This window comes from Xyrauchen texanus, chromosome 5 (genome assembly GCF_025860055.1).
Source record: "Xyrauchen texanus isolate HMW12.3.18 chromosome 5, RBS_HiC_50CHRs, whole genome shotgun sequence".
Taxonomy (NCBI): domain Eukaryota; kingdom Metazoa; phylum Chordata; class Actinopteri; order Cypriniformes; family Catostomidae; genus Xyrauchen; species Xyrauchen texanus.
Genome location: NC_068280.1, coordinates 47,833,246 through 47,845,619, shown reverse-complemented (window position 1 = coordinate 47,845,619; position 12,374 = coordinate 47,833,246). Strand labels below are relative to the sequence as shown.

The window sequence follows — 12,374 nt, the reverse complement described above, 5'->3', positions numbered from 1 at the left end:
TGCATATAAATATTTTTTTAAAAATATCGATTTTTTGAAATATAGCAACAATGTGTAAAGACCCCAATGTCCAAAATACACTAGAGCCAAAAACACTGACCCAACCTTAAACTGAAAACAAAGAACCTTTTACAAAAGAAATATCTTATCTAATCTCTGGCAGATTACTGCTCACACACATTACTATACATTTATGAAATCTTCCCCAACCTGTGCTCACACATATACAGAACACACACAACTCTCTCACCTGGTGTGGACTTGTCCACTCCTGGAGTTTGGGACATCCACTTTGGGTTTGTCCATGACTCCTCCCTTCACAGTTGTTGCATGGCCGACTCCCTGTCAACAAAAACATACAGTCACCATCACTCCAGTACTTCTTGACACCCAAAAACTATGACAACAGCTGAAAAATCCCCTTATTGAAATTCTTGAATCGTGTTGTTTCCCGTTTCTACAACTTCCTGCTTGTTTCTGCCCACCTGGTCTTACACTCGCTATTATTGAGTGCTTAATATCTAGTATCTGCTTGATCAAAAGAGATAAAAATGGCAAATTAATACAAAACAACCACAAATATGGAAAAAAAAACAAGCGATGCACCAGAAAAGGGGAGGTCCACTTTCCTTAACCACGGAATCGTCGGTACGAATGAAGACACACACTTTGACACACAAACACATAGGACCCCGCCTACCTCCCCCTCATATGAGACGCAACATACACACAAAAAGTGACCTAGATTATCGGAGGTTTAAGCGATTATCCCCCCGCTAGGCCACATGCTACTGAGGACCAGCGGGGCAGTGGAACCAGTGGGGCTGTTGTTAATGTGCATCTCCTGTATTTAAGTGCACTCTGTTCACAGGATGACAAAGAGAGATTTTAATGGAAAGATGGTTGAATGACATAACTGAGGCCCATGGAAAAACAAAAAGGGAGAATGATAAAGCAGAAATATTAAAGCAGAAATTTTTACTTAAAGGAGTATTCCAGGTTCAATAGACAGAATTAGTGGCATAATGCTGATTACCACGAAAAGTAATTCTGACTTGTCCCACCTTCAAAAGCAAAAATGATGCACTTACAATGGAAGTGAATGGGGCCAATTTATGTTGGGTTCAAAAGGCAGAAATTTGAAGTTTTTAAGTGCCTCACTGTATCACAGATTTTATTTTTCTAAGAAAAGGAGGGACAAGTCAAAATTTGATTTTGTGGTTATCAACACTGCCCATTGTACAAAGATGTCTGGATTTGTTCCTGGCAGGCAGCAGACAACCCAACCCCACTCCCGTCCCTAATCCTAACCATATGGAGCAAGTAAAGTGGCGTAGCCTGGCAGGAACAAAGCCAGGCACCTCTCCCTTGGCAATCAACATGATGCCACAAATGCTGTTGACTGAGTTTAACTTTTATTGAACCTGGAATATTCCTGTAACAATAGTTTCAGCAGAAAATACTGATTATAAATGTTAAAATATAGGTTGCTGTATCATATATTACAGTCTTAAAATCAGTTATCAGTATCAGCTGCTAGCAGTGTTAAAATAACGGTTATTGCATATTGCGAATTAATCTTCAAATATCAGTTGAGTTATCGGCCAATTTCAGTGTTAAATATTGGTTATAGCATCAGCCGTTTAAAGTGTTAAAATATCAGTTATCTAATGGCATTTAAAGTACCATTTGCCATAGCAATTCCACTGTATTCTTTGAAGAACCATATTATATATCAGATTACCATGGTATTACCATCTGTTAACATTGTAATATGGTACCACCAATGTTTTTCAAGTATAAATGTAAATAAAATGCAAAAACATTCTGACCGAAAGGAATTAATGGTTACCATGGTACATTTCCATAAGGGAAATAATTGATTGCCAAACATCTGACTGAAGCTTGTTGTGAGAATTCTGGTAATATGTTTACTACCTAAACAGGCAATAAGTAAACACAGCAAAACATTCAGCTAGCAAAGTCTTTATTAAATATGGGTGTCCTTGGCTCTCGGTGTGTGCACTCTCTTTGCATAAGACTTATGAGCAGCCGGCAAGCTCTTGGGAATACAGTAATTGAATAAATGTCAAAGCCTAATGAGAGAGTTTGTAAGAGACTGCGTGTGTGTGTGTGTGTGTGTGTGTGTGTGTGTGTGTGTGTGTGTGTGTGTGTGTGTGCGCGCGCACATTGTCATCTACAACACAAATGTGATTCTCTATGTCCTCTGAGTCAGTCTCATCTATCTGTCTAACTCTTTTGAGTTGACTGCAATATCACAACAGCTAAACTTGCTCATCAATCTACTGTACTGTACAACTAAAAAGCCTATCACCAAAAATGCAAACCTAAGGCATTCAGATAAAACATAAACCCACACAAACATAAAGCACCATTGCATTAACATTGGGTTTTGGACATGGTCCAAATGGATGGATGGATGGAAGAAAGAACATGAGAAAACAAAAGAAAACAAAGAACAAAGGGGAAAAAAAATGGAAGAAATAAAATTAAGAAAATGAAAGAAATAGAGAAAGAGAGAAATAAATAAATAGAAAGAACAAACTAATGAAAGAATGAAAGAAAAAAAGGAAAGAGACAGAAAGAGAAAAAAAAAAAAAAAAAACTTAAAAGAATGAACAAACATACAAAGGAAGTGTCCCAAAATCACAGACTAGCATAATACAATCAATTAAAAGTCTTGACTGTTTATGAGGGCAGTGGCCTTAAATTACAGATCTCACTTTCATGTGGTTGCATTTGAAAGTCTAGACAACCTTCCCAGGACATCTGATAATCATCTTGTCATCTGTCTAAAATTTCACTGCCAAAAATAGGCAAGAATTACTGTCCTGCTATTCATAAATACCCTGCTGAAATCTGAACAGAGTACTGCTAAAAAGCACAGTAAAATCCCTTGAAAAAATTTCTGCTTGAACTCCTGGGACTGGTGATAAGGGATAGGAGAGCTTCAGGGTTCCCTGTCCCTGCCGTAATGCTGGCATCAGCCACGGTGCCCATGAGCATGGAGCTCAGCATTTAACACTCATATTCCTCCAGGGAGTTTTCAAGAAGCATCAGGCTTTCCATTAGACCAGAGACTGTAGATCGTCCCACCCACTCAAAGCTGCCCAGTTCAACAGCATGTACTTCAGCACACAACATGATTAAGCCAAGAAGTTTAAGCTCTTGGATCATTTGCTGTTCTAGAAGAACACTTATGAAACAATGGTAGACTAAACTCTATTCCTAACACTAAACTTAGCCATGACCTATCCCCATTGTAATTCACTAGTTAAGTAGTTCAGGAAAAACAAAGGATGTAGTGTCCTACTGGTGTACATCACATTGTGCCCGGGATAAAAAAAAAAATACTGGAAGTATTGTCCAAGAATGTGACACTAGAGACTCCACAAATCCTTTTCAAACTTCCCCTGATTCTCAAGAGTGCTGGAGAAGTTCTGCAAGAGGAAATCAAATTTGCAAAGGTGGCACTGACAGAAGCAGATTCTTATTTGGGTGCGAAGAGAATACACATATCTTCATGAATGTATTTCTCAAAAGTGTTGACGCTTCATGCATTAGTGTGTCCTCACCCTGTCATTGAGTAGTGCACGACAATGATTACTGTCACTCAAAGCAATCTAGGGCGGGTGAGTGTGTGCGAGCTGTAATTTTGCAGACACGTTCTGAATTTCAAACAATTTCCACACACTTCCTTTTTTTATACTAATATTTTGGAGAGATTGGACAGTTTTGTATAGTCCCGATATATAGTTTCCAAGAGCCTGAAAGTGGTATGATTTAAGAAAATGTCAAATGTCAGAATTAAAATACTTTGTTGGCTTTCTGTGACAAACCATTCTGTGTGGTATGAAGTACTAAGAATATATAGCAAGAGCAAAATCCCCCATATTGTTCAATGAATTCAGTTTTTGTGAGGACAGTTAAATGAAATCTAATACTGTCCTTACAGGACAGCAGTTGGTAGGTCTGGAATGCAAAGGCTAAATCTGAATTTGCATACCATCCTCCATCCTAAATACTAAGTGAGATCAAGATTAGTGTCTCAAATCATAGTACATTGAAAATGCATGTCAAAAATAGACAATGGTGTACTATTCTAGTGGATTTTTGAAGCAAGCAACAGTGTACGTTTTTGGGCCAATATTGGAATGGAAGTTGATTTTTTTTTTACGTAACACATCATCTTAAACAATGCTCATGCTGCATGACAGCAAAAAACAGCAAGATGCAAAGCACCAGTCTAAGATGTCAGTCTGATGCACATGTGCATAAACCAAACATCAAGAAATAGCACAGTTAGAAGACGCAAAATCGGAAAACGAAAAATAATGAGTGGTGGTGTTGTAGTGGGCAAAAGCACATAATTGTTAATCAGAAGGTTGCTGGTTCGATCCCCACAGCCACCACCATTGTGTCCTTGAACCAAACTCCAGGTTGCTCCGGGTGAATTGTCCCTGTAATAAGTGCACTGTAAGTTGAAACATTCTCAGTCCACACTGCCATTTTCAAACATTTCCCAAAAGTTGCTCATCCACACTAAAACGTATAAAAACTTTTAAATCCCCTTACTGCGCATGCAAAAAAAAATTATTAGCCGTTTCATGTGCAGTCTGAAATGCATCGCCAGACAGCATTTCAGAGTAAACTTCCCATCGCCTTTGAAGGAATGCAATGTAAAGCTTCTACTAAGTAACATTTATCTTTAACAACACTTTCAAAGTGAACAGCACAACAATGGTGCTACAACCACCATCTTTATTGTATTGGCTTAAATGGATCACAAGACCGCGACACATGAAAACATATGTCATCTTTTTTTAGATACATCAATCTTCCCTATTCATACAACAACACAAAGATGGTGTTTTAAAATGTATCCACTTGAGTGTTTTCGAAAAGTTCAGTTTTCAATGTCTACAATGCCGTCTTAGTGTGGACGGAGGGCCAAAACGCAGAAAAAAAGATGCGATTTCGAACTAAAACATATTAGTGTGGACGTGGCACCACAGGTGCACCACAGGTGACGTTTGTCTGATAGCATTTGAAAAACAAATATCTTTGAAAATGTGAGAACAAAGGGCAGTCTAACCTCAAACAGAGAAAAAAAGAAACATAAAAGCTTTGTTGATGAAAACAAAAAAAGAAGAGATAAAGATAACAAAGGTGGTGGTGGTAAAGGGTCAAATAAACAAATGCATATGACCATGAAAGTTGCCTTTTCAGTAAAAGACACGCAAACATGGCAAAATTAAATACATCAGAACATCAGAAATACAACTAATTTAAAGAGATCACTGCAGACAAAGCACATCAAAAGTAGTCTGAGGAATTCATCCAAAAGGACAAAATAAAAGTTGACAACGTCCCAGACACTGACATGAAACGTATTAATATGTGACGCATGTTCACTCACTTTTGGTCGGGGTGCGCTGCTCTCATCAGGGCCAAGTGAAAATACATCCAAGGGCAGGGCAAGGGAGGGGTCACTGCTGCTTCTCACCGATAGGGGAGTGGCTGATAAGAAGAGTGAAAAAGAAAGTTATAACACTGAAAACAGATTAGTTTGTATTTTTAACCATAAACTTAATACTTTGGTGGAACTAGGGCTGTGTGATGGCAAAAAAAAAAATCTCAATTTTTATCAAACTTATGGATGATTCACGTTTCTCTTTATTTATTTTTTACTTTTAAATGTACTCCAACATGATTCAAATTGTACGTTCTTTATTAGAATGCAAGGCAACCTGGTTAGAGAAATCCAAGTTCTTTATAGGAAACAAAGGTGTGCAAGAAAAATGTACAAATGCATCAAAATGTACCACAGGGGTGAGTTGTCAACAGTGTAAATGTTAAATAAATGTAAATCTAATAAACCCAGATGTTCAGAAATAATAGAAAAAGAAAACTGTAAAATAATTATTAGCCAGTGTAGGTATTCATTTTATCTAAACCAAGTCTATCTAGAAATAATATCCATAAATGTTATATCTATAAAAGTTTACAGAGATAGTACTTGTATATAAAACTATTTGTTTGTATATTCATAAACCTCTGCTGATAGAGAAGAACCCTCTAGCGCTTAACGCCGCGCAGCAATATGAAATAAGTTATCATTACAATTCAACTTGCAAAATTTGTCAAAATTATTGCTTGCCAAATAAGTTGGCTATACGCAGTAACGTTTAACACGTCAGAACAAAGCAACAATTAGCAAATCATCGTGGTAAAAGAAGAAGCGGATGTTTGATTCTCCCATATATAGCCTCTCCATGATTTGAAATGTAACGCTTTTCAACGCTTTTATGGGTAAAAAGAAAAAGAGACCGTTTATCAACATGCGCATACCGAGGCTAGTTATGGTCTTAAGCTGGTGTATACCGGCATGATGAATGAAGCTGAACTACAATCGCATTGCATATAATCGTACTGGGAACACTACGACTGTCTTTTATATCAGTCTCCGTGTTGTTAAACTGTCACGTTCATTTGGAGCGTGCCTCACACGTACAACTGATCAGATCGGAAGCAGGATCAAGAAAAGCCTATGAATTCTTTTAATTTTCCTTATTCAGCCTTTGGTGGATTTTCATTGTATCTAACTTAAGCGTTTGCAATATTCTTGGCAAAATCTTGAAAAAAAACATAAAATAGGGTCAAAACGCAAATTCAAATTAATCAGAGGAATCGGAAAAACTAACCAGCCCTAGGTTGAACCATGATCCAGTGATGTTATCTGATGGTAATACTATGTTACTTTGATATACGGCTTATACTGTGGTACAGAACGATTTCCATTGTGTACCAGGTTATTTATATGGCCCTTCACAAAATAACGTGGTATTATAACATGTCCAAAACAGTGCTATTTTACACTTACATCATTACACTTTTTTATAAGTGTAGAAAATACTGATTCACTTCATCTTTAGAAAACTCAATTTAACATTTGTATATACAAAATTATATCGGCCATTGGCAGCCGCTCTCTATAACAAACGAATCAGCCAATGAAAACCCCATATCGATCAACCACTGGTTGCCTAGCATTTTTTCTGGTCTTTAAGAAGCACTTTGGGTCACATTAACACATTATTTAAATACTGCTGAACTAACCACATGAAAGCACAACAAAATGGGACACGTCTGAGCAAATCGCAACAGCTTTTCGAACACATAATCAACAGCCAGCAAAATGTCTCTCAATGCACGCAAAGTTCATTTGTCTGGTTTCCATAAGAGGGAGAAAAGCCCAAAGTTCTAAAGCAATCAATGGACACAGCCAAAACACCAACGGGAACAGGATGCCAAAAACATCTAAAACAGCTCTGGTTTTTACAGTTTTTACAAAACAATACTATGGAAAAATGCAATGTGGGAGTTTTATATCAGGGCGGTTCAACAAACTGGCCTTGGCATCCATTCTGAAGAACATCTCCATGACCTTCTGAGATAACGGTGGAGATATTGTGACATCAAGGATTTTAGCAACACATGTGTGGAACGCTGGCACAGCAGCAAGGTCAAAACCTGTAAACGTCATTGCAGTTGAAACACTTAAAAGAAGAAACGTCATGGAAAACAGAATTTTCCTTGCATTTCCAAGGCCGCTCCCAAGTACAACCAGATACTTTATTTAAAGGAGGTTAGCAATTCATTACAGTGGTACAGATGCAAAAATCTGTTCAGGATGGACAGCTGCTTAAATGGTAGAGTAGCAAAAACAGACTGTTTACTACTACTATAAGTGTCAGAGAGAGGGTAAAAATAGTCATAATTCTTTATTATTTTTGGTGCAAGGATCCTTTAAGTGCATTGAAGCTCTTCAGGTATTTATTTGCTACAGAAGAGCTAGAGGAGGAAACCAAAAGCAAGCTTTTAAGGAATCGTTGATACTTCAGAGTCCTTTTGAAGCTTGAAAAACAGAATCATTATCCTCTGCCCTTAAAAAACGGACTAGGACACTGTTCTAGATTGTGAGTTACATGTATTCGCAGGACTGAGCCATAATCATTGCGTCTTTGATATGCCATTTCATTTAAATATAGTTTTTAAAAATGTTAATGTTTTGGCTGGTCTGAAACTATGGAAAAGTCTTCCTCTCCAAATCAGGCTAGCCCCTTCAATTTCAGCATTCAAATCTCTCCTAGAAGCTTACCCATTTTCTCTGGCTTTTAATATCCCATAATCATTGAGAATTGTTCATTTTAATATTTTTTTGTTGTTGTTGTTTCCAGCTATATCTGCTCTAGCAATTTTTTCATTCTTAATATTTATTTTACCAGGTAGGCCGATTGAGAACAAATTCTCATTTACAACGGCGACCTGGCCAAGATAAGGCGAATAAATGTGCAAGACAACATACATAATAAGTACACAGAACACAGAAGTGCAAATTACTAATTACTAAATTACTAATTACAAAGTGCTGTACAGTTAATACTGTACAGCACTTTGGTCAACATTGGTTGCTTTTCAATGTGCTTTATAAATATTGATTAAAAATGCAACTTGTTCTCCGTCTAGCTGTTTAAAGACACAAGAATGTGCCCATAAGTTTCCTTCACCTTAATTTATCTACAGTTTAAGACCTACAACATCAACCAGATCTCCACTAACTACGTCCTGTTGACCTCATGAAGGACACAAGAAATCTCTCTGACCTTCCTGATGTTTATGAATTCTCACAAAAGAAGTTACATCTGTGCAGTGTCTTGAAGTTACCCTAAATTCCAATCAATCTTCACAAACTCACAGGACCTGATGGAGCTTGGCACCGTTTTCCAGGCCCAAGGTTACAATCGTCTAAAGGAAACTGTGGAAATTAATTTGGGGTATTTTCTTTTTCATGCCTATCGCATACACGTAAGACTCTGTGGGAAATTAGAAGGGACTAAAGTAATTCAAGGTAAAACCTTTAATTACTGGCCATTTTGCCACCAGGGTGGATCAACCCTTACAGCGGTTTCACATTCCAGGAAAGGGCCTAAATTTGGAGTATGCTCAAATATAGCTTTTCAGCTGAATAAATATGGCAAGATTGAATATCAAACATCATTCTTCTGGTTGAAAATAAGATATTTGAGTATGAAGCTATATAGCTAATATCAAACTAAAAAGGTTAGATGCTTAAAGGAGAATTAAAGGAACATTTTGATAAATTTGTCATCGTTTACTCTCCCTTATGCAGTCTTAAACTCGTATGACTTTTTTACTTCTGCGAAACTCGAAAATATTTGGAAGGATGTATAATGTAAAACGAGAACAGACACCTGACTATCCCTTGAAGCGTAATACAACTTTTCTTAAAAGCATTTTTACTTACTGCATGTATTTTGCAATAAGTACAATAAGATTTTTGTCTTTAAAACAAAACAAACTATGCAAAATTCAATGTTAATGTTTTAGTAAAAGAGATGTTTGCCTTTAAATAAATAAATTATTTAGAATTAAAAGTATAATCAGGAGTTAATGTTTTTAGAAAGAGTTTTTTGCCTTATAATTAAAATAATTAATATTAAAGAATCAGGTCTTATAATATTTAAATATAATAGGCTCTTTAAAATATATAAATAAAATTAGATATGACAATACTAGTAAGAGTTTCTTGCCTCAAAAATAAATAACTTAAAAACTAAAAGTATAATTAGAAGTTTACAATAGTTTAGTAAGAGTTTTTTTTTTTGTCTATAAAAAATAAAAACATAAAACTAAAAAACTGTTTTATTAATAGAGATGTTTTCCTTTAAAATAAAAAAATAAAAAAATTAAATACATAAAGAAATAATAGAATCAGACTAGCAAGTCAGCTGCCAGAATTTTAGTATTAGATTTGTTTGTCATTAAAAAAAAAATTACAAAGTTTTTTTTTGTTACAATTTCTTTGGTATCGTGTTTGCCCTTTATAAAATAACTTAAAATTAAAGTATAATCAGGCATTACAATCTTTTATTATTTTTGGTAATAGTTGTTGACCTATAAAAAAAATTTATAATAATATAATTAAAAATAACCAACATATTCAACGTTAGTTACAGATATATAACTATTTTGCCAACACATCAAGGTCAAGCACTTCCCGACAAGGCGCCAAGACTGTGTACGTGGGAACTACCGGGGAATCCAATGTCTGGATTTCATCAACTAAACACATTTATAAATGGAAATTCCCCCATGCTAAATTCCTCAAACTTTGTTTGAATAGAGGTAGTTCATTCGAATTTGGTCTTGGCCTATAAATCAAGCATGCATACCTATGACAAAGTTCAAGTGAAAAGTCCCTAACTCTTAACTAAATATACTGTAACAAGGCCAAATACTGTTTTCAGATTTTCTCAACATTCATCAACGATATATTAGCATTGTACAAATAGCAGAGAAGCTTTTTCATTTTGGTTTAAGAACTAAAAAAAAATCCAGAATGAAGGACAGCGAGGAGAATCCTCTTAACCTTTGACCCCTGGGAGGTCTGTCATGTGAAATGGGGTCAAGCGGGCACATTCTTTCAGTCATGTGTTGTCTGCATGTCACGGCTCTGGGCTTTATTTATTCCCATCTGTGACAAGTCATGATGAGAGAAATATAGATATTCAGCAGAGAGGTACTGATTGTGTACTTATTGAAGTCATATAAACGTACAAAAATGATATACATTTTTAACCAAAGCAGCTTATTATTTTCTGGTTGAATATCCTGTTTCACTGGAATATGCATCACAATATGCAAGTCAAATGAGTTGTAAATACCATTTCATGTTAACTTTGTGTTTTTGCAATTAAGAACTTTGAGGCCAACCAGAGAGCTTAGAGAATCAAATTCTGAGGAAAAAGTGAAAGGTTTAAGATTGACAGTCTGTTAACTTGTAATTCTGTTTTATTGGTAATCAATGGCTTTATCAGGTTGACAGGTATGAGCGGCCCCCTGCCTTAGGAGCAGCTGGGAGCCGTTTGAGTGGTGTGAAGACTAATGAGACGGGTAGGTCAGGAATCAATCTCATAGTAATCATAGTGCTACTCTGAAGAGACAGAACCAGCACAGAAGCAGACTAATACTGCTGAAAAGGAACCAACTCATGGCCTACGGTTGGCATTGTAAAGTGGCGTTTCATAAATACATTTGAAAAGCCCCTTCCCTGCTCTCATTACTCATTTACTAAGCAACCATGAATAGCTGGTCTAATATTTTTAGAGTGTCTGCATTTAAAGTAATGTCCCATGGTTGAAGTACCAACCATCTTGACACTCTCACAAGGCAATTCAGCTTAAAAACTTAAGGCACTTGACATCCTCAATAATAAACTTTGGTTTAGTTAAAGAGATATATAGGTCTATAGGAAGTACTATGTGAGGTCTCTAGTGGCATTCTAATGATGCCTAATCTGCCAATAGGCAGGCACAGAGGAAAACTGCAGACTTTTTTAGCATTTTCTGCTCTGATTTTGATGGAAAAATTTGTGGAAATCTGCAAAAAAGACTATATAATGTATTAATGGAACTGAGTAGTACACTTTTATTGGTAGATGAAAGCATGATAGAATTATAGAGCTGTCACTATCTCTGTCACACTATGACAATTAATCGAGTAATTAAAATATTAATAACTCAGATTGCATAGTTTTACATGGTTACGTTTGGCTAAAATGCTATCATTAGCCTTTGAAAACCATACATTTTGATTGTGCACTACGTTTGAATGATAACAACAACAAAACCACCATGCAAAAAAAAAATTTAAGCCAGACAGACACCCAAAGCAGATCTATAGTATACAAATGCAAATAATTCCATATGGAAGACATTGGCTACTCCAGGTGTGCCAAACTTTTTTTTAATGCAAATTAATCTACTTTTTGATTAAACATGATCTACCATTTTGGTTTAAAACTCTAATAAGGGAAAACTGGCCAAGGAAATAAAATATGAAACATTTTCAGAAACAACGTCTGCCCACCAAACCCATTTATTGAGGATGAGAACATGCAAAATGAAACACAAAATTTAAAGATGCCCATTTTCACTCTCTTGAGCTGTACTAAAACATACTGCCCAGTTTGTAAACAAAGCTTGTCACGTGCCATGTACCGTATAAAATGCTCTTTAAGCATCTGGACCAGGGACTAAATACAAATTTTATTTTTTTTTATTTCGGTTCATTCAGAGCAAAAACTGTATTTTTTTCCTTTCTGGTTCAGAAATTCCACAGCCTCCTTTCCAAAAGGTTACCGGTTAGAACAAAATAAAAGCGGTTAATAACATTATTTTTTAAAATGGCAGAACTCTGCACTATTGGGTGGATGAAATAGTGGAGGTAGCAGGTGGCGTAGTGGGCTAAAGCACAGAACTGGTAAGCAG

The 12,374-nt window shown here is 36.1% G+C and overlaps 1 protein-coding gene across 3 annotated transcripts in view; it reads right to left on the bottom strand.

Moving 5' to 3' along the window:
- The window catches only part of pard3ba (par-3 family cell polarity regulator beta a), a 195,367-nt gene that overhangs the window by 125,722 nt on the left and 57,271 nt on the right, over positions 1 to 12,374 (bottom strand). For all 3 annotated transcript variants that reach the window (XM_052126534.1, XM_052126536.1, XM_052126535.1), the window contains exons 4-5: positions 5,441 to 5,541; positions 251 to 342 (exon numbers count right to left, since the gene is read on the bottom strand). In XM_052126534.1, the coding sequence (XP_051982494.1) occupies positions 251 to 342; positions 5,441 to 5,541 (193 nt within the window). The remainder of the gene's footprint in view (positions 1 to 250; positions 343 to 5,440; positions 5,542 to 12,374) is intronic.